The 19628-nt window shown below is 54.1% G+C and overlaps 1 protein-coding gene across 1 annotated transcript; it reads left to right on the forward strand.

Moving 5' to 3' along the window:
* Window positions 1-1682: 1682 nt before the first annotated feature.
* Window positions 1683-14838, forward strand: HDHD5 (haloacid dehalogenase like hydrolase domain containing 5). The gene is made up of 8 exons (XM_068561567.1): window positions 1683-1790; window positions 6244-6447; window positions 7322-7434; window positions 8732-8825; window positions 9975-10008; window positions 11720-11894; window positions 13620-13808; window positions 14196-14838. Exons 1-8 carry the CDS (start codon window positions 1683-1685, stop codon window positions 14479-14481), a joined length of 1203 nt encoding a protein of 400 aa, XP_068417668.1. The 3' UTR covers window positions 14482-14838.
* The last annotated feature ends 4790 nt before the right edge of the window (window positions 14839-19628 follow it).

Here is a 19628-nt window from a genome sequence, read left to right on the forward strand (position 1 = left end):
TCCTTCTCAAACTTCCAAAAAAATAGAAGAGGAGGGAACACTTCCAAACTCATTTTTCAAGACCAGCATTACCCTGATACCCAAACCAGACATGGACACCACAAGAAAAGAAAATTACAGGCCAATATCCCTAAAGAATGTAGAGGCAAAAATACTCAACAACAACATATTAGCAAACCAAATTCAACAATACATTAAAAGGATCATACACCATGATCAAGTGGGATTTATTCCAGGGATGCAAGGACAGCTTGTCATCCACAAATCAATCAATGTGATACACCACATTAACAAAATGAAGAATAAAAATCATATGGTCATCTGAATAGATGCAGAAAAAGCTTTTGAAAAAAATTCAACTTTCATTTATGATAAAAACTCTCAACAAAGTGGGCATAATAAAGACCATATATGACAAACCTACAGCTAACATCATACTCAATAGTGAAAAGCTGAAAGCATTTCCTCCAAGATCAGGAACAAGACAAGGATGCCCACCCTTGCCACTTTTATTCAACATAGTATTGGAGGTCCTAGTCAGAGCAATCAGACAAGAAAAAGAAATAAAAGGCATTCAGATGAGAAAGGAAGAAGTAAAAGTTTCATTATCTGTAGATGACAGGATACTATACATAGAACTCTAAAGACTTCACACACACACACACACACACACACACACACACAAACCCTCTTAGAACTACTAAATTACTTCAGTAAAGTTGCAGGATACAAAATGAATATACAGGGGACTTCCTTGGTGGCGCAGTGGTTAACAATCCGCCTGCCAAGGCAGGGGACACGGGTTCGAGCCCTGGTCCGGGAAGATCCCACATGCCGCGGAGCAGCTAAGCCTGTGTGCCACGACTACTGAGCCTGCGCCCCATGAGCCACAACTATTGAGCCCACGTGCCACAACTACTGAAGCCCACGCACCTAGAGCCCATGCTCCGCAACGAGAAGCCACCGCAATGAGAAGCCCACGCACTGCAACAAAGAGTAGCCCCCGCTCGCCGCAGCTAGAGAAAGCCCCCGTGCAGCAACAAAGACCCAACGCAGCCAAAAATAAAAATAAATAAATAAATAATAAATTTTAAAAAATCAATATACAGAAATCTATTGCATTTCTATATATTAATAACAGAATATCATAAAGAGAAATTAAGAAAACAATCCCATTTACCACTACATCAAAAGGAATAAAATAGGGACTTCCCTGTTGGTGCAGTGGTTAAGAATCCTCCTGCCAATGCAGGGAACACGGGTTCGAGCCCTGGTCTGGGAAGATTCCACGTGCCGCGGAGCAACTAGGCCCGTGTGCCACAACTACTGAGCCTGCGCGTCCGGAGCCTGTGCTCCGCAACAAGAGAGGCTGCGATAGTGAGAGGCCCGCGCACCGCGATGAAGAGTGGCCCCCGCTTGCCACAACTAGAGAAAGCCCTCGCACAGAAACGAAGACCCAACACAGCCAAAAATAAATAAATAAATAAATAAATAAATAAATAAAAGTACAAACTTTAAGTTATCGGATAAAACCCAGAGACGGAACTACAGCTCCCGAGATGCCCCACGCCCCGCCCCAGACACGGAGGCGGGACTACAGCTCCCGAGGTGCCCCGGGCGCCACCGGCCCCTGATTGGCTGCGCGGCGGTCAGGCGTGCGCGGTGCGCGCAGGAGGCGGCCCATGGCTGCCCTCGGCGAGGCGGCGGCGCGGTGGGCACCCGGACTGTGGCGGCGGGCGACGCGCGCGGCTGCGGGGTTCGGGGGCCGCCGTTTCGCGAGCGGCTCGCAGGTGAGGGCGGAGGGTGCGGGGCGGCGGCGGGAGGCTGTGCGGCCTCGCGGGCCGGGCTCGGAGCAGGGTGTCCGGCCTCCGGACGTCACTCCCCCCGCTCTGCCCGCGTGTGGTGACGTCACGTCCCCTGGGGCCCCGCCGCGCGGGTCCCTGGCTCCCCCGGGGCTCTGTCCACAGAGCCCGGGGGCGAGACGTGACCCTGTCGCTCGCGGGGGCGACCGGGGGGCGGGGACGCGGGCCTCCGTGACTCGTCGCCCGGGATGTGCTCCAGGAGGACACTGCGGCCCCCGCCCCGCGGGTCCTGACTTTCCGGACTTTCCCGGTGGAGAGAGTGGGAGTAGGGAAGAAAGGATGCGGCACCGGCTAAGGGATCAGTCCTGCCCGGGCCGCTTACTGCCTGTTTGACTTACGGCAAATTACCGTTGCCCCTCGGTGTCCGCGGGGGACCCCTAAACCCGCGGGTGCTCGAGTCCCACAGCCGACCCTGCATCCGCGGACCCGGCACCCGCGGATCCACCAACCCCCGTGGTGTGTGAGGTTTGCTATCAGCAGTTGGTTGAATCCACATGTGAGGAACCCGGGGTTACCGAGGGCCGACTGTATCTTTATTGAAAAAAATCCGCCTGTGAGTGGATCGGCACAGTTTAAACCTGTGTTGTTCTAGGGTCAACAGTACTTAGCTTTCTAAGCCTGGCTTTCCCCGTGTGTGTACCAGGGATAGTCCTTACCTTGCAGTGTTTTTGCTAGAGGGTACCTGGGGTACTTTGTGTGATGTAGGTGCAGTACTTTGCACAGTCACCGCATGTAGTAGATTCTCACAAACATGGAGCTGGTTGGAGTGGACAGTGTCCTGGACGGTAATTGTGATGCTGTTGTTGGAAGCACACCAGCCAGTTCCAGATAAGAAGCAAAAACACAAAGGAACATCTCAGTGGTCCGTTCATTTAAAACTAATCTTAAGACCACACTTCTTTTTCTTTTTTTAATTTATTTATTTTATTTATGGCTGTGTTGGGTCTTCGTTTCTGTGTGAGGGCTTTCTCCAGTTGCGGCAAGTGGGGGCCACTCTTCATCGCGGTGCGCGGGCCTCTCACTATCGTGGCCTCTCTTGTTGCGGAGCACAGGCTCCAGACGCGCAGGCTCAGTAATTGTGGCTCACGGGCCCAGTTGCTTCGCGGCATGTGGGATCTTCCCAGACCAGGGCTCGAACCCGTGTTCCCTGCATTGGCAGGCAGATTCTCAACCACTGCGCCACCAGGGAAACCCTTTTTTTAACTTTTTAATTTTTATTTATTTTTTGGCCACGCCATGCGTCTTGTGGGACCTTAGTTCCCCAATCAGCGATTGAACCCAGGCCCTTGGGAGTGAAAGCACCGAGTTCTAATTCACTGGACCACCAGGGAATTCCTAAGACTGCACTTTTTAAAATTCATGTATAGTTGATTTACAGTGTTGTGTTAGTTTCAGGTATACAGCACAGTGATTCAGTTATACATATATATTCTTTTTCAGATTCTTTTCCATTATCGGTTATTGCAAGACATTGAGTATAGTTCCCTGTGCTATACAGTAGGTCCTTTTTGTTTATTTTATATTTAGTAAAAAACCACACATTTTATCACTGCCACAAATATGAACTTTAATTAGAAGATCTGGTGTACTACCCAGGACTAGTTAAAAAAAACATGAAGTGAGAAAGAAGAAAAATCAAAATACACATACAGAAGAGAATGAAAAGAAAAAAGAAAAAAAGAAGAATGAAAAGAAAAAAATCTAACCCTATGTCCTTTTCTCGAGGTGCCGTCACTCAAAAAAAAATTTAATAGATGTTATTTTTTTAGAGCAGTTTTAGGTTTTCAGGAAAGCTCAGCAGAAAGTGTAGAGAAGCCCCACATACCACCCCTCCCCCTGTTTCCGCTCTTGCTAACATCTCACAGGAATGTGGCATGTTTGTTAACAATTACTGGGGGCCTTTCATTTCTAGGTGGTTGGGTGCCTGGTTCTCTGTGTGCACTCACCTGAGGGGTTGGGGGTCGTGGTTACACACTGCACAGGAACAGATGCGGGAGTGTTGGGGATATTGCTAAATTGTCCAACAGGTGAGGGAGCGTCAGGGATATTGCTAAATTGTCCTGAGACTTTCTTGTTCTAAGTAGCAGGGTCTGTGGGTTCTTATGTCCAAGAGAGCAAATCTTGTGACTATTTAGGATATGGCCACTAAGACCAGTAAAACTGTATGGTTAACTTCGGCAGCCATCAGCACAAACAAGCTGTTTTATTTTATTTTATTTATTTATTTATTTATTTATTTTTTAATAAATTTATTTTATTTTATTTTTATTTTTGGCTGCGTTGGGTCTTCGTTGCTGCGCGCGGGCTTTCTCTAGTTGCAGTGAGCGGGGGCTACTCTTCGTTGCGGTGCGCGGGCTTCTCATTGCAGTGGCTTCTCTTGCGGAGCACGGGCTCTAGGCAGGTGGGCTCAGTAGTTGTGGCGCACAGGCTTAGTTGCTCTGTGGCATGTGGGATCTTCCCGGACCAGGGCTCGAACCCGTGTCCCCTGCATTGGCAGGCGGATTCTTAACCACTGTGCCACCAGGGAAGCCCCTGTTTCATTTTTTTAACTATGTAATTGTCAAAAATCTAAGAACAATATTATGAACTCTAAAACCCATCTTCCAGATTCAGCAGTTATTAACATTTTGCCGCACTTGCTTTGCTTATCTCCCCCCCACACTTTTTTTTTTTGTGGCGCTAAGATTTTAAAACAAATCCCTGATTTCTTGTCGTTTGAACCCTAAATTCTTCTGTGTGTACCTTTAGGAAAATAAGGGTATTTTGAACATAAGCAGAATGTGTGTGCGATGAAAGTGGCTTGACTTAGCTGACGCCAACAAAAGGAAAATGACAAACAGGTTAGGTTGGATTTTTCTGACAACTGAAAAACATCTTGTATGTTAACAGACAGTTCATAAAGTAAGAAATGGGATGAATTTTTAAAAAGAATAGTGTTCAACTTTGTAAATCCAAGAAATGCAGATTGAGAGGAGATAATCACTTTTGAACTTTGAAATTAACAAGATGTTTGATACTTGACAAACTCTTTGATACTGTGAAAATCATCCTTGGCCATCCTTAGCAGGGTCCATGTGAGTTGATACTGTTTTGGAAAACAACTTGTCAGTAGGTATTATGTCATTGTAATGTTTGCACTTTTTTGGCTTATTACTCTTGCTTTTAAGAATCTAGCTTAAAAGGGCTTCTCTGGTGGCGCAGGGGTTAAGAATCCACCTGCCAATGCAGGGGACATGGGTTCGAGCCCTGGTCCTGGAAGGTCCCACATGCCGCGGAGCAACTAAGCCCGTGCGCCACAACTACTGAGCCTGCGCTCTAGAGCCCGCGAGCCACAACTACTGAGCCACGTGCCTAGAGCCCGTGCTCCACAACAAGAGAAGCCACTGCAATGAGAAGTCCGTGCACCACCACGAAGAGTAGCCCCCGCTCACCACAACTAGATAAAGCCCGCGCACAGCAACGAAGACCCAACGCAGCCAAAAATAAATAAATTAAAAAAAAAAAAAAAAGAATCTAGCTTAAGGAAAAGTCCATAATATGGAAAAATCAGTAAGCATGAAGAGTTCCTTATAGCATAATTTGTAGTAGCAGAAATGTGGAAAAACCTAAATGTCTGAAATAGGGGAAACCTAATGTTAGCAGAGTATTCACTCAGAATATTATGTAGCCAGAAACATGTGTAGGTGGTAGGTCTGTGTGTATTGATATGGAAAGGTAACCAAGGGATATCAACGAGAAAAAGGAAGACAGAAAAGAAAGCACAACGTAGTACCATTTGTGTGTTAGCTAAAAGGTAAGAAAGTAGAACCATCCATGAAAAGTTTCTGGAAAATACACAAGAGGGGATGGTACTGGGTGGAGGAGGAAGCAAGAAACTTAATTTTTTTTCTATATCATCTGTAGCAATTGAGTGTTTTTTAAAAAAACCCTGTGTTGTTACGGTAAAACAAAATTCTAAAAGATGGTTATGAAGGCTGTTGTAACAGATAAAAATGCTTCATGTCAAGCGAAAAAAACAAGATGCAAAATTGTACACGTAAGGTGCAGTCACGGCCGCGTGACAAACGTAAGAATAGAGGAAGGAAATGAAAGGAAATACTGATCGGTTGTTTTAAAGTGCTGGGCTTATTTCTGAATTCCTCTGTTTTCCAATTTAAAAAATTCCTTTATATTAATTATGTAAAAATAACTTTAACAACATCGCTATATGCTTAAAAATACCTGAAAAGGCTTAATTCCTTGTTGCAGATGGATTTGCCCTACCGGCAACCCCAAGCCCTCACCTTGCGTTCGAGGCCCCGGCCGGCCCGAGGGTGGGGATGAGGCTTCCCCGTCCCCTCTGCCTCGACTCAGGGGCCGTTCTCGTCTCCCCTCCGTGCAGAGCCCTCCCACCTTCGGGTTCCTGTTGGACATCGATGGGGTGCTGGTTCGGGGCCACCAGGTCATCCCCGCCGCGAGGGAGGCCTTCCGCAGGCTCGTGGACCCCCAGGGGCAGCTGCGGGTGCCCGTGGTCTTTGTCACGAACGCGGGGAACATCTTACAGTGCAGCAAAGCCCAGGAGCTGTCAGCCCTGCTGGGCTTCCAGGTAAGGAGCAGCCGGAGACAGGAGGCTGAGGACCTGCTTCCCGTGGAGCCCCCTCTCCAGCCCTGTGTCCCCTGCCCTGTGGGGGGACCATATGGATGAGCCCAGTACATCTCTTCCTGCTGGAAAAAATAGCTTGAAGTTCAAGGCCAAACTCAGAGAGCAGAGCCTCATCAGCAGGGTCATCTTTTATGAAAACGTACATGTTGAGCACAGAAGTCCCACCTGTGGACTTGGCCATTCCCATCTTTCCTCCTGGCCTCAGGGTCATGTGTTTCTAAATCTCCGTGCACCAGGTGGGACTCTGAAGTGACAGCCCTCGTTTCCCATAAGTAAGATGACACAGCTCAACGAGCTCTGTCCCTCGCCACCCACCTGCGGCTCCCACCGTCCCCGCATTGACACGTTCTTTGTTGGCAGTGGATTTGGTTCTTGGAAGGAGTCCTTTGGAACCGAGAGAGTAGATCCCATGCTGATCAGCTGGGAGACACTGCTTGGGGAGGAGACCGGTTCCTACCCTGGTGTCTGGACAGTGGGGCTGTGCAGTTGCCATTAGCATAAATGCTGAATAAGCCAGGTCTTTACGTAGAACTGAAAATAGTCAGAGGTGGAGGCGGGTCTGAGCTCATGCATGAACCCTGTGGTTCCCAAGTCGGGCTGAGAAATCGGGGTGTTGGGAGCTGGGCCGGTGGGGCCCATGGTGGCCACATCTCCTGCGGGCTCTGGTGTCCGGGTCCCCTCACACCTGTCGGGGCAGTTCTGGAAGGGTTGGACCCCACTTCTGGGCAGGTTTATCCTTCCTGGGCCAGGGAGCCAGCTCCTTGTTCCCGCCCTCACATGCGTGTCCTCTGCTGTCCATCTCTCGGCTGCCCTGCAGGTGGAGCCTGACCAGGTGATACTCTCCCACAGCCCCATGAAGCTCTTCTCGCAGCATCACGACAAGCGGATGCTGGTGTCTGGGCAGGGGCCCCTGGTGGAAAATGCCCGAGCGTATCCTTTTGCTGCTTCCTGCTCTGCTGTCCTTGCCCGGCTGAAAGGACCAGGGTCAGGAGCTCTGGGCACCCGTGGGAGGGAGGGAGGGAGGGCACCTCCCAGGGTGGCCAGCCCTGGCGCCCGGGGGTTCCCGAAAGCCAGCCCACTGCCTCGAGGCCTGCTGGGCAGCTCACAGAGCAGATTCCTGCCCGTTCCCTGCAGAGTCTGACTCACTGGGTCTGAGAACCCAGGCGGTTCTGTGGTTCGGTTTGGGACCCACGGCTCCCGGTGCGCGTCTGCAGGGAGCTCAGCCCCGGGCGTGTGCTCAGCGAGGATGTGTCCCTGCTCTCAAGCAGCTCGCTCCTCTGCTGCTCCCGCAAACCCAAGGGAGCTGAGCACCGCGTGTGCGTGGCCGCGTGCTCAGGGGCCAGAGCGGCATGCGGCCGGTGCTTCATCAGGGCTCCTGCTTGAGGGGGCGGAGTGACACACCAGGAACAGTGCAGGAGTGGTTAGGACGGTGTGTGACCAGAGGCTGGAAAGAGCAGAATGGGTCCGAGTGTCACAGATGCTGGGGGGGGACCACCCTGGAGCGGGGGTCACCTGTGGCTTCATGGGGACTGGCTGTGCCACAGGAGGGGACGTAGCTGGGGAGCCTGCCGCGAGGAGGCTGGGAGGATGCCTGGAGCAGGAGGCCGGGATGGGGTCGGGTGGGGAAGGGGGCCAGGAAGGACGGCGCTGGGCTCAGGAACCTCAGACGTGAACGCTGAGGAGTACGGGTCTGCGGGTTTTATTGCTGATGGAAGCGTCATTTTGGGGAGGTGTGTTTTGAGGTGATCTGAATCTGTGTCCAGTTAAGACTGCCAGTGGGGACTGAGGACGGGAACACGGCGGCAGGTGTTGGAGGGTAAGGCTGCAGTGGGCGTGCTCCCCACGGCCTCCCTTCTGGCTGAATCTGGTCCATCGTCCAGATTGAGCTCCGGTCTGGCTTCTCCAGACTCTGCTCAGCTTCCTCCCTGCCGAGGAGTCTCCTCTGAACTGTCCTCAGAGCCCTGGTTCTCGTGGCCCTGGGCCAGCGTGAGCTCGAGGACGGGGCTTCCTGTGTGCCTTCGCGCGGGCGGTGCCCAGAGTAGGCCAGGCCCCCGGGTGTCCCCACCGCCTGCGCCCATGCCTGCCTGCAGCGCTCCTGGTCGGCGCTGGCCTCACGGGGCTCTGTCTGGGGTCGGGGCGGGTGGGGTTGATGTGGGCTGCGGTGGGTCCCTCACTCTAAAGGCGTCTCCCCGGCACTGGGCGGCTTTGCTTCCTGACCTCCCTCCAGACTGGGCTTCAAGCACGTGGTCACAGTGGACGAGCTGCGGGCGGCCTTCCCTGTGCTGGACATGGTGGATCTGCAGCGGCGGCCCAAGACCACGGTAATGGGACACGCTCGGGCCTCCCCGCTGACCCTGCAGCCCCTTCCGCTCAGAGCTGCCTTCTCGGAGGGGAGGGCACGTCTGGCCGAGGCCTTTGTTCCCAGACACACGTTGTCGGGGGTGGTGAGCAGGGCTGTCCCCTCTCTTTCCAGAGCCCTCGTGTCCCCTCCAGGTGGTAGTTTTGTGATTTACCAGCTTTCCTAGAGTCGCTTGGAGAACCGCTAGTGTTAAGTTAGTCGCTGCTCTACTGTCCGGGAGCTCCTTACAGAGGGCTGGCCTGGTGGGAAGCGGCTTCCTGTGAAAGCACTGGCGGCTGTGAGCGTCTGCTCGGGTTCCTTTGGGTTTGGCTCATATTTGAACCTTATCTTTTCCAACTAGCGGTCACGGGGCCTCTCGTTGACCCTCTAGGGTGACCACCCGTCTCCTGATGCCCCTTCGCCCTTCCCTTCCCTGCGTGAACTCTGTGTCTATCACAGAGTGCCTATCACCGCCTGTTCGAAGTCAGTGCACGTCAAAGTTTGATGAACCGCAGTTACAAACAGACAGGCCTGCTTTTGTTTGTCTGTGTAGCTCTAGTCCCCGCCCGAGCTTTCCGAGGGCTCCCCCGCCTTTGAGCTGCGCACATTATGTGCAGAACCAGGTGCCAGAGTTGGCATGGCTCTCAGAGCAGCGCAGAGACAGCCCCGCCCCCTGCCCAGGGACGCGGCTCGGCCCAGGTCTTAGCTGGTTACTGGCAGAGCCGAGGGCAGGGGAGCTGTTCCTAGAAGGAGCGGGCCCTCAGGCGGTGGTCCAGTGATGGCCCTGCCTCCTGAGTGACGTCAAGCTCCCGTCCCTTCCTGGGCTCACCTCATCCTCCGCCACCTGATTCCAGACTCTCACCTCCTGTCCTTGCTGGAGGAGGACAGCTGAGCAGCCGTCCCCTGGCTGACCTACACACTTGGTGCCCGCCGGCCTGGGGTGTGGCCGGCCTGAGCGCGCTCTCCTCCTGTCCCCGAGGACCTCTGCCCTCTGTCCTGTCCGTTTCTCCTCGGCCTGGGCTAGACCGAAGGGTCTTCCATCTGTCAGGCACGGGTCTCTCCTCCCACCCCTTGGAAACCGGGCGTGGAAGGTGACCGTGGCATTGACGGGCTTGTTCTTTGTCTCTCGCAGCCCCTCCCAAGGAACGACTTCCCTGCGATCGAAGGTAATGAGGTCCCTGCGTGACTTGGGCGGGCTCTCCCTGCAGGCCCTGCAGCCTGGCGGTGTGGCTGGGACGTTGGGCGCTGGGTCTCCTGGGCTCTGGTCTCGGATCTGCCAGTCACTACCTCTGAGACATTAGCTGCTAATCTTTCCTTCCCCGTGTCACTTGCCCTATTGTTCCAGAAAAATCATAAGTGTAGAAAATCTAAGTGTGGAAAGGTGCCTAAGGTAACCTGGTCCAGTGTTTCTCAGCCCTATTACCCAGTTCTCCCTGGGTAACAAAAATATTGTGATGTCCCCTTTACTACCCTAAATGAATTCTTTCCTATATACAAATATTAAAAATTAATTAATTCATGGTAAAGCCCTAATTGTAATAGGGAGAAATAAAAGGAAACATTTTTTAGTAAGGTAATCTGCATTTCAATATGTAGTAATTATCCAAGAAGGCATAATTAAGTAGCAAAATGATTATACCAAAAGTAGAATCCCCATGAACATTACAGCTACAAATGCAGTGTGTCTACAGGTGTGTTTCATTGGTGACTCAGAAATTAGGAGCAGTGTTGTCACTGGTGATGTGGTTTTCCAAATAACTCTTGGTATAACTGGGTATAACTCTTAGAATAACTCTTGGTAAAGTTTTGAAAAAATAAAGTACGTCTTCTCTTGACTAACATGATAGTTGCATTTTTGGAAAAATCAGTGTTTATGAAAAGTCTACCAAAAATACTTTGTGTGGAATGGAATTAATGTTTAGGCTCAGTTAATTATAAGCAAGTTGTTCTCCTGTGTGAGTGTCAGCTATGAATAGACGTGGGGAAGGTTTTGATTCTGCGGAACTGTCCTGAGCCTCTTGCATCCCAGTCTTCTCCCGGTCCTCCCCAGGAGTGTCAGTCATTGCGACAGTGGAAACATCTCCCGGGGGTGGCCTGCCCGCTGGGGCCACGGTCTGGCCCAGCTCCCCGGTCTTGAAGCTGGCCTTGGCAGCGTGCGTGCAGCGTGGCTTCCGCGCTCTGTCAGGTCGCGGTTTTTTTTTATTTTTATTTTTTTTTAAATTTTTTTTAATTTATGGCTGTGTTGGGTCTTCACCTCTGTGCGAGGGCTTTCTCTAGTTGTGGCAAGCGGGGGCCACTCTTCATCGCGGTGCGCAGGCCTCTCACTATCGCGGCCTCTCTTGTTGCGGAGCACAGGCTCCAGACGCGCAGGCTCAGTAATTGTGGCTCACGGGCCCAGTTGCTCCGCGGCATGTGGGATCTTCCCAGACCAGGGCTCGAACCCGTGTCCCCTGCATTGGGAGGCGGACTCTCAACCACTGCGCCACCAGGGAAGCCCCCCAGGTCGCGTTTTTATCCTCCTCCCAGTAGTGGGCGTTGTCCTCATGTAGCTGAGGAAGCTTAGACACGGTGAGAACTGGCCCACAGTCCCAGAGGGACGTGGACAGCGTCAGGCCTGTGACCCCGTCTCCCCGCCATGTGGCCAAGTGACCCCTGGGGCTTGGGGGACGTGGCCGGGCGGGTGGGGTGCTGGGCAGGGCGTCGGTCAGCAGGGGCTGCTGCTTCTCTGCTTCTAACCCTCGGGACATCCTGGTGGACACACTGAGGAGCCCTCGGGAGCTCCTCCTGGGACCCATGCCCTCAGCGGGGCCGTGCAGCCCAGGCCTCCCGAGGGCCTTCGCGCCCGGCACCGCGGCTCACCCCACCCCCGCTCTGCAGGGGTGCTCCTCCTTGGGGAGCCCGTGCGCTGGGAGACGAGCCTGCAGCTGATCATGGACATCCTCCTCAGCGACGGGAACCCCGGCACCGGTCTGGCGACGGCCCCCTATCCCCACCTCCCTGTCCTGGCCAGCAACACGGACCTCCTCTGGATGGCCGAAGCCAAGATGCCCAGGTGAGGACGCGGGGTCCCTGCCTTGGCCCTGGGGGCCACCTCCAGCTGCCTCCTGGGCAGGCCTGCTGACGGTGCCTCGAGCCGCCCCAGTGCTCTGGGCTCAGACCCCTCCTCTAGGCCCTGGAGTTGCCATGGTAACCTGGCCTCCGGGAGCGGTCTCCAGGGTCACTTCACATACTGATTGATAAACGAAAACTACCACTTACTGAGCACGGAAGGTGGATCGAGATGGTCTTTAACCCCTGGCCCCGTTAGAGTCTAACAGGACATGCTTTTTCTGGCTAGTGGAACCCAAGTGATGCTTAGTTCCTGTTATCCAGCTGCCCTTCCCTCCCTGCCTTCACCCTGTGGCGCTGGCCCTTTCACTTCTTGGTTTCCTTCTGCCCATAAGACGTTGGGGAGGGGAGAGTAGGAGTGATTCCGAGGCCCCTGGACCAGTCACTTCCTCAGAGGCCCTCAGGCTCCAGGCAGGCCCCCACCCCGTCCGCCCTGGCACTGAGCACAGCACAGGCCGCCGTTTTGCTGGCCCTCAGGTCGCCTTCCTGGAAGGGCAGCTGTTGGTGCTATTTGGCTGCTCTTGTCTGCGAGGCCAAAGTCTGGAGTTTCTCCCCGTGCCCTGCCTCCCAGTGAGCTGTGTGGTGGATCCGTCACTGAGGGCCTGAGGGCCCAACACTGAGCCCAAGGAGATGGGGATCACCGTGTTCTCTCTCAAGTGCATTTCTGCAGCTCGAGGTCAGGTATTTTTTCTGGAACATTCTTCCTAGAGTTCGGGTTTGCTAACACTAGGTGAAGGGGGTTGGTTATGTAGGCTGTGGACTGAATGGCAGGAGGCAAATTACTATTTATAAAGCAGATTTGAGATCACTTTTTCATTCAATAATTTCAAAATTGAAAGTAGAATTCAGTATATAAATAAGTGACACTGAAATGTAACTTCAGGATACTGAACAGTATCCGACAGGATTTGATTTAGCAGCAAGGGATGGAAACCCAAAAGAAAAGAATCTTAAACGAGATGGAAGTTTGTTATTGTGAAAAAGTCCGCCCATCAGGGACACAGGCACCTTAGCCCTTTACTATGTAATCCAAAAGGGCTGCCTCATCTCCAGCCATCATGTCAGCATTCCAGGCAGCAGGAGGGAGTACGGGGAGGGTAGAGAAGAGTACCCCCTCCCCAGTTTCCAGGCTACTTTCCAGGAGGTTAGTCCAGCACTTGCGATTTCATTGACTCTTAGGCTGTAGCTTAGTACTGCCCATACACTTAGCTGCAGTGGGGGCAGGGAGGGTGCTTTCTGACACTCGGTGGCAGTGTGCTCAGTGAAATTGGCACTGAGGAGTGAGGTGGGATGCCAGCCAGTATTCTGCCCAAGTCCAAGGCAGAATTGAAGCTGGGTCTCTGGTTCCAGCTCCACACCTTGGGCAGGTTACTCCATCTCTGGGCCTCAGTTTTCTCACCTGTGCAATGAGGAGAATGAACGCCATCTCATCGGGCTTTTCTAAGGGTTGCACGTGATGTGCCATCTACAGCACTGGGATAGCGCTCAATAGACGTTGCCAGATAGTCGCAGGCCATCAATGCACATCCTAAGTGTGACGGCCTCTCACCAGAAGTGATTCACTTTGCCCTGTCACCGTGCTCTGTGCCACCGCGAGAGGGTGGCACACAGGGCATGTCGGAGCCGTGGGGCCTGGGGAGGGGACCGAGCGCGGCTTTTCCTCTGGCAGGTTCGGCCACGGCACCTTCCTGCTGTGCCTGGAGGCCGTTTACCGGAAGGTGACGGGCAGAGAGCTGTGTTACGCGGGCCTGATGGGCAAGCCCAGCCTCCTCACCTACCAGTACGCAGAGGGCCTGCTCGCGAGGCAGGCGGCGCGGCGGGGCTGGGCGGCCCCGATCCGGAGTCTCTATGCCGTGGGGTGAGCCCCGCACCCCTCCTCCGCCCCCCGCGACGTGCCCCCCTCCCCCGGTGCTCACCCCCGGCCCCCGTGTCCCCGCCCCTCCGTCCCCCGAGACGCACCCCCATCCCCCAGTGGTCACCCGCAGGCCCCCGTGTCCCTGCTCCTCCGTCCCTCGAGACGCGCCCCCCCCCTCCCCCAGTGGTCACCCGCGGGCCCCTGTGTCCCCGCCCTTCCACCCCCTGCGACGTGCCCCCCTCCCCTGGTGCTCACCCCCGGCCCCTGTGTCCCCGCCCCTCCTTCCCTGGAGACGTGCCCCCTTCCCCAGTGGTCACCCGCGGGCCGCCCCCCCCCCGCCGCCGTCCCTGCACCTCCACCAGCGCACTGAACTGGGCCTTCTCTCCCCAGTGACAACCCCATGTCCGACATCTATGGGGCCAATCTGTTCCACCAGCACCTGCAGACGAGGCGGGAGGGGGAGGCCCGGAGCTGCACCTCCATCCTGGTGTGCACCGGCGTGTACAGCCCCCAGGCCCCAGGCCCCGTTGCTCCCGCCCCGGGTGGCGAGGGGCCTCCGTTCCACGGGCACCGGGACCTTGGCTTCAGCCCGGGGCTCCTGCAGGCGGCCCACGTGGTGAGCGACATGCACGAGGCCGTGCGGCTGGTCCTGGGCAAGGAGGGCTGGGCTCTGTAGCAGGGATGGAGGTGGGCCCGCTGGCCGCCCCCTGCCCCCCCCTCCCCGCCAGCGCGGTGACACTCTCGCTCCTCCTGGGCGGGGCCGCACGATTGTTCCCGGGGTAGCATTTGGGTAGCAGCCTCAGATTTTTCTAGGCTGGTTCCTGTCTGCCTGTGCTGGCAGCCTGACCCCAGGCTCGTCTTCACTCGGGGGGGTCTTCTGCAGAAGAGGAGGAGGTGCCCGCCTCTGCCTGCTGCCAGCACGGGCTGTAACTCACTCTCAGACACTACTTTTTATGGTGGTTTAGCTTATTGCCCAGAGACTTTGGACTTATTTTTTTAAGTTAAAATAATTGTAATAAATATTCATTTTGCTGTGTCTTGTGAAGCTCTATCTGGAATGCACTAAAAAGTCCTGTGGGGGAAGGCTCGTGGGCCGGCGGGGTGGGTGACCATGAGGCCCCGGCACTGGTGGCATTTCAGTCCTGTGAATGCTGACCCCAGCCCACCCCAGTCTGGGCTGTGAGCCCCGAGGCCGGCCGTCGACTTAGCCGCTTCCCTGACGTGGAAAGAAAGAGGAGCTTTTCCTCTGGTGACTCTAAAACCGTGTGTCTCGTACTCCTCCCTGTCGCGGTGGTCCAGTGAGACCCGTCGGTGCCGGCCCGTCTAACTCCAGCAGCGCCGGCCGGCTGCTCCCTCCCTTCTCCACACCCTTGTCCCTGGGCAGCACCTGGGCTCCAGGGAGAGGCAAGGTGTGCCCTGTCCTTGAGCGCCAGGCCTGGGCCAGCCCACCTGCGACCCCAGCGCCCCAGACAGCAGCTCCTCCCCGCGTGCAGGCCGGCCTCACCTGCAGAGCCGCCCGGGCCGGGCCCCTCCAGCCCCCGACGCCCCTGGCAGCCTCCCCACCGCTCTACCTCACAGGCCCAGTCAGATGGGAGGTTTGGCCTCTCAGAGGGTCAGGCCCCCTGTGACTTCTCACCACAGCACGGGTGCCCCCCTTCCATCCTGTGCCACCACTTTCCCCGCCACGTTTCGTGGGTCCCCCATGTGCCCTCCTGCCTCAGGGCCTCTTGCACTCGCTGTTCCCTTCCTTCCGACATCCGCGAAGCTCTGTCCCTTTTTAAGGATCTGGGAATTGTCCCCTCAGAGAGACTCCCTCAACTTCCTATAGAAAGCAGCACTCTGGGACTTCCCTGGTGGTCTAGCAGTTAAGACTCCACGCTTCCGCTTCAGGGGGCACTGGGTTCCATCCCTGGTTGGGGAACTAAGATCCCACGTGCCGTGCAGTGCAGCACAAAAAAAAGACAAAAACAAACAGCGCTCTCTGCTGTCCTGCGTCATGTTCCCCACGGTCCTTGTCACCCCATGACCTGTATTTACTCCTTATTGTCTGTCTTCTGCTAAAGCACGAGCGCTGTGGACTGTCCACGTTGGTTCCTTCTTGAGTCCCCACACCCCCATGCCGGGCACTTGCAGACCCTGTAGGGCGTCCCACATCACAGGCAGATGTGGCTTCTGGCCTTTCTGTCCCTTGGGGGTGGGCTGGGGCCCTAGCTCCCCGCTCACAGCCATGTAGCCGCGGGCGATCCCCTCCCCTCTCCAGCTCCTTCCTGTGTAGACTGGCGTTGGCAATGTGGACTTCACGAAGGAGCTATTTTAGGTGCCTCACTGTGTCATGTAGGATTTTGCTCAGCTGCCTGTTTCAGAAGCCTGACCACAGTGGCGCGAATGCTTTCTGAGCGTCAGGACATTCGGAGCAGGCATCTCAAGCACTCCGCTCGCCCACCGTGCTGGCGTGCAGGCCCGCCCACCTGCAGCGTAGCCCCAGCATCCACGGAGAGGGGAGGAAAGGGCGAACACAGAGCAGGTGGGGCTGGACTCCCTTTAAAAAGCTTTCCCGGAAGGCCCGCCTCGCTGGGGACTCCAGTCCTGTCCGGCTGACCGGAGGCGGGTCACAGAGGCGGGGACCGGGCACACCATTGTGCCGACAAAATCAGGGCTTGTTCGTGAGGAAGGCGAGTAGAGGGGACGGCGGGCAGGTGGGCAGCAGTTCAGCCCCTGGGACCGAGCTCTGCACTGGCTCTCCGTCTGAGTACCCAGAGGACGTGTCTGTTGGGCCACTGAGCCACTGGGTCGGGAGGCCTGCGACGCACGTGCTGGCCTTTTCCAGAGCAGCTTACACAGTCATCACTGGTCCAAGGTCAGTCAGAGCCTCTCAGAGCCCCTCGCGGAGACACGGTTCCCACCACCCCGGTTTATAAATGAGGGCACGAGGCAGGCCAGTGATCCTTTCCTTTCAGAAACACTGACTGAAGACCCGCTTGCTGCCAGGCCCCGTGCCGGGCGCCACAGCAGCGACCAGCCGTTGGCAACCACACCTGCCCTTGTGGGGTTCGCCTGGTAGTGACCGCGCGTCCAAGGTCAGTTAGGAAATGGAGGGGCTGGGCTGACAGCTGGGCCTCCTACTCGGCATGTCCTCCGGGGACCCCGCCCGCCCTCAGCCAGCCCACTGCCCTTCCCGTGAGTCCTGGAGCAGGTGCGGTTGCAGGTGCAGCCCCGCGAGCTTACCCTGGGCCCTGGGGGCTCACAGGGGTGACTGGGGAGCGGGGCAGGAGTTGGGAAGTCAGCCTGGTGTGGCCGTGTGCCGAGGAGTCTTGCCAGAGCCCAGGTGGAAGGGACGGGGTGACAGCGTCTGTGTGCCTGCCCCTGGCTCTGCCCCGTGGCTGGCAGCTGCTCTCTGGGGCCTTTTCTCTCCCTTTCTTACTCCTGGTTTCCTGAAGGGGGCAGGAGCCCTTCCAGATGGGGTGCAGGAGGGCAGGCGGCTGCAGTAGCATCACGCAGGTGCAGGGCCAAGGGCAGCCCTGGGCACTTGGCTCCGGACGGGTCTCATTGCTCAGGGCCTTTGTCTGGACCCTGGAACCAAAACCCACAAGCAGCCGCTTCATTACCCAGCCTGACTGAGTGAAAATGTTATCTTCTTGTGTTTTGAAGGAGCCAAGTGATTACACACGAGACGCTGTGAGTCACTTTGAACAGGAAGTGAGTGCACGTTCATAGTAAAGTGGTCAGCCTGGAGCAGGACTGGACCGTCAGGTGCCCACTTGGGTCTCCAGTGCTGGACCCCGGCACTTGCTCAGTGTCCCCATGGTGGTGGCAGCTTCTGGCCTCCTGAGGACACCTCTGGGCTAAGGCAGGTGGGGAGCCAGCAGGTAGTCAGGGCTCCCAGCAGAGCTAGGGTTGCTGTAGCAACCGGATGCTGCCTTGAGGGCGGGTTTTTAAAATATCTTGGCTATAATAGTTTTTTCCCCCCAATCTCTCTGTCACTTCCCCCGTGCCGCGTGGTGTGGCGAGGCTGGGTCGCCTGGGGACGCCTGCCTGCTCTCTGCCTGGGGCTCCTGGCAGCTTCTTCGGGGGCTGGATGTGGGAGGAGTGTCTCCGGGTGTGAACTGCTGCGAAGCTGTCAGGGCTTCAGCTTTTGCTTCCAGCCTTCTCCAGCTCTTGGATCCAAAAACCTTCTGTCATTTTCTCTTTTCGGGGAGGCAGAGAAGAGGGGTCTAGCTTGAAACTCCCACCTCCCCCCACCCCCAAAAAAAAAACAACAACTCTCCCTCCTCCCACTCTGGCCTATACCCCTACCAGAACAGCCGTGGCATCCTGGGACCACTCTCTGGAGGGGGAGGGGTGTCCCCTCTTGTCTGCTTTTTCCTTTGGTGTTTCTAACTTCCTCTTTTGGCTTCATTTATTCACTCAACAAATGCCTGTAGAGCACCTACTAAGCCCCTGAAAGAAATGAAAAACTGCCTTGTCATGGAGAAGTTCATCCCTGTCTTCATCTTGGACTTGGTCCTATCAGATTTCAAACTTTTTTCTAAAGTTACAGTAATTAAGACAGTGTTCTCTTGGCAGAGGGAGGGATACAAACCAATGAGACAAAACAGCACTCAGAAACACATATATGAAAATACGGCTTAACAAAATAAATGTGTGTTTTTTGCTCATTTCATAGGCTGATGTGGGCTACGTGCTGTTCTTGGCCTTTCCCTCCAGGTGGTGACTCGGGCATTCAGGCCCCTTCCATTTGTGATGCTGTCATCTTCAAAGAGGGAGGGAGGGTGGGTGAACGTGGAGGGACTTGGGTGAGACCTGGTCTTGGTGGTCAGCACTTCTGTCCGTGTCCACTGGCCACACACATGGTTCCAGTGCCACTCCCAAGAGGGCAGGGAACGTGAGGGAAAGGAAATGGGATCAGTCGGCATCTAGCCTGTCTCTGTTGCCCTATTACTGTTTACTAGGATAAAGAAAATTGGATTTGCTTAGTTTTGTTTAAATTCATGAATATATGTTGCAATTTGTTTCTGTATATTTATTGAGTTGATCATAAATGTTTTTCTCCTTTAATCTGTTCATTTGGTAAATGACATTCATAAATTTTCATTTCATCTTTAACTCTGCCTTTCATTCCTGTGATAAAACCTAATTGGCTATGTTATATGTTGCTGTCTACCATTAGCTAGAATTTCGTTTATGTTCATAAATGAGACTGGCCTGTACAGTTTAACTTTTTTCTACTGCCTTTGTTTGGTTTTGATATCAATTGTATTAGCCTCATAAAATAAATGGTGACACATTTCATCTTTTCCTATTTTTGGAACAGTTAGTTTAAAATGGGATTATCAGTGCCTTGAATATTGGTAGAACACACGAAACCATCTGAACCTGGTAAATTTTGGAGGGGAGACTTAATTATTGATTCAATTTCTCTAATAATTAAATGTATATTCAGACTTTTCTACTTAGTTTAGGAAAGTCATGTTTTTCTAGGGAATTTTCCATTTTTCTCTAAGTTTTCAAATACAGTGGTGTAACATTGTTCATAATATTCTCATCATTAAAAATCTGTTTCTGTAGTTAGACATCTTTTTCATTCCTATTATTGCTTTTATGTATGTTTTCTCCCTTTTTTTCTTAATAAATCATGTCAGATCTTTGTGTATTTAAACATCAGTTTTTACTATTTCTGTTTTTATCTTTAATATTTCCTTCTTTATGTTTTCATTGAATTTACTTGTTCTTTCTCCAATTTATTAATTTGAATGCTTAGCTTATTAATTTGTAGTCTTTCTGCATTTGTAACAAACATTTAAGGCTGTAAATTTTCCTCCAAGT

This window comes from Eschrichtius robustus, chromosome 13 (genome assembly GCF_028021215.1).
Source record: "Eschrichtius robustus isolate mEscRob2 chromosome 13, mEscRob2.pri, whole genome shotgun sequence".
NCBI classification, from domain to species: domain Eukaryota; kingdom Metazoa; phylum Chordata; class Mammalia; order Artiodactyla; family Eschrichtiidae; genus Eschrichtius; species Eschrichtius robustus.

What these genes read in the sequence shown, in the direction of transcription:
- HDHD5 (XM_068561567.1), top strand. Translation starts at nt 1,683, where the DNA reads ATGGCTGCCCTCGGCGAGGCGGCGGCGCGGTGGGCACCCGGACTGTGG. An exon ending in CGACTTCCCTGCGATCGAAG is followed by an intron (nt 10,009 to 11,719) that starts GTAATGAGGTCC and finishes CCCGCTCTGCAG; the next exon opens with GGGTGCTCCTCCTTGGGGAG. An exon ending in GCCGAAGCCAAGATGCCCAG is followed by an intron (nt 11,895 to 13,619) that starts GTGAGGACGCGG and finishes TTCCTCTGGCAG; the next exon opens with GTTCGGCCACGGCACCTTCC.